This window comes from Onychomys torridus, chromosome 21 (assembly GCF_903995425.1).
Source record: "Onychomys torridus chromosome 21, mOncTor1.1, whole genome shotgun sequence".
In the NCBI taxonomy this organism is placed as follows: domain Eukaryota; kingdom Metazoa; phylum Chordata; class Mammalia; order Rodentia; family Cricetidae; genus Onychomys; species Onychomys torridus.
In genome coordinates, this window is record NC_050463.1 from 2288991 (window position 1) to 2294990 (window position 6000).

At 64.4% G+C, this 6000-nt stretch overlaps 1 protein-coding gene across 1 annotated transcript; it reads right to left on the bottom strand.

Moving 5' to 3' along the window:
• Window positions 1–361: 361 nt before the first annotated feature.
• Nmrk2 (nicotinamide riboside kinase 2) lies at window positions 362–4866 on the bottom strand. Its single transcript, XM_036171202.1, has 7 exons — window positions 4578–4866; window positions 2808–2898; window positions 2143–2191; window positions 1099–1255; window positions 948–1019; window positions 692–798; window positions 362–596 (listed from the first exon to the last, which is right to left on the bottom strand). The coding sequence occupies exons 1-7, from the start codon at window positions 4601–4603 to the stop codon at window positions 511–513; spliced, it is 588 nt and encodes a 195-aa protein (XP_036027095.1). The 5' UTR covers window positions 4604–4866; the 3' UTR covers window positions 362–510.
• Between the last annotated feature and the right edge of the window lie 1134 nt (window positions 4867–6000).

Consider the following 6000-nt stretch of genomic DNA (forward strand, 5'->3'; position numbering starts at 1 on the left):
GGAGGCTCGCGAGAGAGCGAAGGTCTCGGGGCCCCCTCAAGAACGCTAGAATCTCAACCTTCTCAGGCAGAGCAGCAATCCTGGCTGGACATACCACCTTGCTGTGTGACCGTGGGTACAGCAGGCAACCTCTCTGTGCCTGTTTAGATTAGAGATGGTTTCCCTCCTCAGCCAAGACCACAGGAAATGTCTCCGTTGGGGAAACTGAGGCACATTAACAACGTTACAGACAGGTGGAGGCTGGCAGTGTCCAGTGCTCTTGGCCTCAACCCCAGGGGCCAGCAAAGGGTGCCGGAGGGAGGGTCGGCTCCTCCACTCAGAGACCACACAGGGAACCAGGGTTAAAAACGGTCCAGTTTAATACGGAGGTGCTACAGTCTCAGGGTGTCCCCGCGCAGTGTTGGGCCCCTCCCGTGTACAGTCCCCCGAGGGGGTCGTGCGCAGCGCGCAGCCCGGCCTGCTCCTCACACCCCACGGTGTCCGGAGTGGCACCCGGGGTGCAGCATCTGGCTAGGACTGGTTCAGCAGTCTGTTCTGAATGTCCTCCAGAACCTCTCGGAAGAGTTCCTCGGGGCACTTGGTGCCATCTAAATAAACTGGGAGCGGGAAGGCCTGGGTCAGGGCTGGGCGGCAGCGGGGCGCGACCCAGGGAGCAGAGGGGTCCCCGGCCAGGGCCAGGCCTGCGGCTTACCCACGTCCACCCCGTCCTGCTCCATCTCCCGTCTATACTTCTGGTACATGGGCCACACGTGACCATCAAAGAGGCCGGGCGGGTCGGGGACCGTGTAGCTACGGTTACTGGGGCGAGAGGAAGAAGCGCAGGCCGTCAGCTCGCTGGGGCTCGCTGGCCCGCGTGACCCGGCTGCAGGACCCCCGACCCCACGCCTGGGCTCCTGGGGTCACTGCGGAGGTCCCGCCCGTGCACCCCCGTGTCCCCCGCAACCCACCTCCTCCTCCGCTTGCATTCCTCATACGGGACAGTCAGGAAGTAGCGACGGCTGTACATGTCCACCAGGGGCCTGGCCGGGGAGGGGCAGGTCAGCGGGCTCCCTCGGCACCCTCCCACGGCTCTCCAGGCGCTCTGGGGACCCGGCTCACTTGTAGCTGTAGAGTAGGAAACCGTCGAGGAGGAGGATGTGGGTGTCTGCGGCGCCGGGCTGGAGGCTGACGCCGTGAGCGCGCGCGAACTTGCGTGGGTCCTTCACCCAGGCGCGCACTGTGCCCAGCATGGCCTCCATGTCCAGGGACTCGAGCGCTGGTGTGCAGACGGTGGGGTTCCGATGGGGCCACATCACAGGGGACAGACGGGGGGACAGACGGGGGGATAGACGGGTGGAGGACAGACGGGGGGACAGACGGGGGGAGGACAGACGGGTGGAGGACAGACGGGTGGGTGGACAGACGGGGGGACAGACGGGTGGGTGGACAGACGGGTGGAGGGACAGACGGGGGGACAGACGGGGGGACAGACGGGGGGACAGACGGGGGGACAGACGGGGGGACAGACGGGGGACAGACGGGTGGAGGGACAGACGGGTGGGGGGACAGACGGGTGGAGGGACAGACGGGTGGAGGGACAGACGGGGGGACAGACGGGTGGACAGACGGGTGGGGGACAGATGGGTGGAGGGACAGACGGGGGGACAGACGGGTGGGTGGACAGATGGGGGGACAGACGGGGAGGACAGACGGGTGGAGGACAGACGGGGGGGACAGACGGGTGGAGGACAGACGGGGGGGACAGACGGGTGGAGGACAGACGGGTGGAGGACAGACGGGGAGGACAGACGGGTGGAGGACAGACGGGGAGGACAGACGGGTGGAGGACAGACGGGGGGGACAGACGGGTGGAGGACAGACGGGTGGAGGACAGACGGGTGGAGGACAGACGGGTGGAGGGACAGAAGGGGGGACAGACGGGTGGACAGACGGGTGGAGGGACAGACGGGGGGACAGACGGATGGAGGGACAGACGGGGGGACAGACGGGTGGAGGGACAGACGGGGGGACAGACGGATGGAGGGACAGACGGGGGGACAGACGGGTGGGTGGACAGATGGGAGGACAGACGGGGGGGACAGACGGGTGGAGGGACAGACGAGGAAGGGCACAGGCTGGGGGCAGATGAGGAGGGGCACTTACCGTCCCACTGTTTGAAGCCGTCCTCCCCAACTGCTATTTGGTCCTGGGGCTGAAACACAGGACCCCAAGGCTTAGACCTGCGCCCGCCCAGGCCCCTCAGCCCTCTGGGAGCCTCTGGGGCTGCCCCGGTGAGCCTGGGGGGCCTGGGGGGCTGGGGGAGCTGGGGGAGCTGGGGAGCCTGGGGGGCCTGGGGGGGCTGGGGAGCCTGGGGGGCCTGGGGGAGCCTGGGGGGCCTGGGGGAGCCTGGGGGGCCTGGGTGGAGCTGGGGGAGCTGGGGGTCTGGGGGTCCCGAGCGGGGGAGCTGGGGGTCTGGGGGTCCCGAGCGGGGGAGCCTGGGTGGCCTGGGGGGCCTGGGGGGAGCTGGGGGGGCTGGGGGGCTGGGGGTCCCGAGCGGGGGAGCTGGGGGGCTAGGGGGGCTGGGGGGCTGGGGGTCCCGAGCGGGGGGGCTGGGGGGCCTGGGGGGCTGGGGGTCCCGAGCGGGTGGAGGTTGGGGACTTTCCCTGCCGTCGCCTGTCACGCCCCGCTGCTGAGCCCACTGCACAGAAGGGAAAGCAGAGGCACCAAGGTCATGGGCCATAGTGAGGCCCCCACCAGCCTAAGGGGTTCCCGGCATGGGGGCCGAGACCCGCGTCCCCTCCAGCCCCCACTCCCGCCAGGGCGGCCACCTTGAAGAAGTCATCCTGGTGGATCACGCAGCAGTTGGGCAGCGCCCTGTGGAGGCGGCTGGTCAGGGTGCTCTTCCCGCCATTGGTCATACTGCAAGGCACATGCAGGCACATGCGTGAGGCCTGAGCACGCCCCACCGGGCTGCGCCAGCCTAGACGGGTGGTGTGTGTGTGTGTCTGCGTGCATTCGCGTGTCTGTGTGCGTGTGAGTGCGTGTGAGCGTGTGAGCGTGTATCTGTGCATGCATGTGTGTCTGCATGAGTGTGAGTATGTGTGTGTATGAGTGTATGAGTGTGAGTGTGTATGAGTGTGAGTGTGTGTTTGTGTGTAGACAATTTACAGGGATCGAATCCCCCCCCCACCAGGATGGGTCCCAGGGATTGAACTTGGGCTTCACAGCAAGCACCTTCGCCCACTGAGCCGTCTTACTGGCCTAAGTAATGTATTCCTTAATTAGCCCAACAAACTAGGTCTGGTGGTAAATATCTGTCTACACCCGCAGCGCTAAAGGCAGAATGGACAGGAGTTCGAAGGCAGCCTGGGCAACTTTGCCCAGTGAGGCCCTGTCTCAAAATGCAAAGTGAAAACATGGGCAGGGGCGTGGTCAGGGCGGAGCCCCGCCCAGAATCCCCAGTGAGGGGCTGGGGGCGTGGTCAGGGTGGAGCCCCGCCTAGAATCCCCAGTGAGGGGCTGGGGGCGTGGTCAGGGTGGAGCCCCGCCCAGAATCCCCAGTGAGGGCTGGGGGCGTGGTCAGGGTGGAGCCCCGCCCAGAATCCCCAGTGAGGGCTGGGGGCGTGGTCAGGGTGGAGCCCCGCCCAGAATCCCCAGTGAGGGCTGGGGGCTTGGTCATGGCGGAGCCCCGCCTAGAATCCCCAGTGAGGGGCTGGGGGCGTGGTCAGGGTGGAGCCCCGCCCAGAACCCCCAGTGAGGGCTGGGGGCGTGGTCAGGGTGGAGCCCCGCCTAGAATCCCCAGTGAGGGGCTGGGGGCGTGGTCAGGGTGGAGCCCCGCCTAGAATCCCCAGTGAGGGGCTGGGGGCGTGGTCAGGGTGGAGCCCCGCCCAGAACCCCCAGTGAGGGCTGGGGGCGTGGTCAGGGTGGAGCCCCGCCCAGAATCCCCAGTGAGGGCTGGGGGCGTGGTCGGGGTGGAGCCCCGCCTAGAATCCCCAGTGAGGGCTGGGGGCGTGGCCGGGGTGGCCCCGCCTTAGGGGCTCCAGGGCAGTAGGTCAAGACTCAGGTCACCCTCAGCAGCTCTGGTCTCTTCCCTAAGTTGCTGACCTCGGTACTCGCAGGACCCACGTGGACGTCATGGGAAGCAGAGCGTCCTAAGTGGGAGTCACCACAAGCAGTCCTACCTTAGGCCGGCATGGAGCCTCACCCTGTCTCCTCCGCTAAGACAGGGTCTTCAGTTCCGGGCCAGCCTGCGTGACCAAGTGTCACCCCGCCTCAAAATAAAACGTAAAAGGAGGGCTGGACCCGTGCCCGGTGCTGAGGGCTTGCTCTGTGTGCCAAGGCCTGGATCTACCCTTTTGCTTCCAGAATAAAATAAAATAACCCGGTGTGCTCATCCTGTTCCGTGACAGTTGGAGGCTGTGCGCGTGCGTCTGCCCCGCCCAGGTTCCCAGCGGGTCTCCCCATCTCTCCCCTCCGAGGTTGAAAACAGTCAAGGCAGGCACAGGGGCGGCCCCTGTGCCCTCTGGTACCTCAGCCCCACCCCTCAAGCAGACTGACCGCAGGCAGCCGCCCTCCCAGGCCCCGCGCGGGCGGGCTCACCCTCCGATGCCCACGATGAGCTTCATGCCGGGGACCGGTCCTGAGGTGGCCGCAGCCCAGCTGGTTGTGTCCTGCAGCGAGCTGATCCAGGGAGTCCTAGCCTCATTGACACAGCTGTACCCCTTTATAGGCTTGGGCAGCCTGGAGGCCGCCCTGGGGGAGGAGGCCCCCCAAGCACCGGGGGTGGGTGTGGGGAGCACCTGTTTCTCAGGCTGCAAATAGCTTCAGTAGCCTTTTGCCTAAATTAGTCAGGAGCCAGAGGGCAGAGGGACAGCAGCCAACTTCTATGCTGTGCTCCTGAGTCTGCCTCCCCTCCTCCCTCCCCTCCTCCCTCCCCTCCTCCTCCCCTCCTCCTCCCCTCCTCCCTTCCTCCCCCCCAACCTCACCAGTCACACCTTTCTATCCCTAAAAATATCTGCCTAAGTTTGTGTCCCCTGGCTTGACCCTGACATCGAGACTGACTCTCCTGGGGCCAAGAAAAGGGACTCCCCCTCCTCCTCCCTCCCCCTCCTCCTCCCCCCCCTCCTCCCCCCTCCTCCCCTCCCTCCTCCCTCCCCCTCCCCTGACCCAGCTAGGCCCTGCCAGGAGATTCTTCCAAAAGTGTCATGACTAAGGTGGGTTTAGGCCTCTGGAAGTGAATCACAAGACTGCTTTGCTCTGATGATCTTTTCAGCGTGACCCTGTCAGCGTGAACCATGTGACCCGAGTCATTGAGATCAGGCTCAGGGGAGCCAGGGTGGGGCCTAGTGACCCACCCCATTCTTGGTAAAGGAGAAGAAATGTTCTGTGTGTGTGTGTGTGTGCGCGCGTGTGTGTGTGGTGTGCGCGCGTGTGTGTGTGTGTGTGTGTGTGTGTGTGTGTGTGTGTGTGTGCACGTGGGTGTGCAGCCACGTGTGGAGGCAGGAGACCTATGTCAGGCATCTTCTGGGGTCTTCTTATGTAGCTCTGGCTGGCCTCAAACTTGCTATGTAGACCGGGGTAGCCTGCCTCTGTCTCCCCAGTGCTGGGATCAAAAGCGTGCACCATCACTGCCTGGCAGATTTATTTTTATTTATTTATTTATTCAATTTTTTGGTTTTGTTTTTTGTTTTGGTTTCTCGAGACAGGGTTTCTCTGTGTAGCTTTGCGCCTGTCCTGGATCTCACTCTGTAGCCCAGGCTGGCCTAGAACTCACAGAGATCCGCCTGAGTGCTGGGATTAAGGAAGTGCACCACCACCGCCCAGCTATTTTTATTTTTGTATATATGTACATTGTCTGTCTGGGAGTTTGGTGCCCAGGAGGACAGAAGAGGGCGTCGGGACCCCCTGGAACTGGGGTCACAGGTGGCTGTGAGCCACCAAGTGTGTGTTGGGAATTGAACCCAGGTCAGGTCCTCCTCGAGAGCACCCGTCCAGTTATTGGCCAAACACCCCAAGGAGCCCC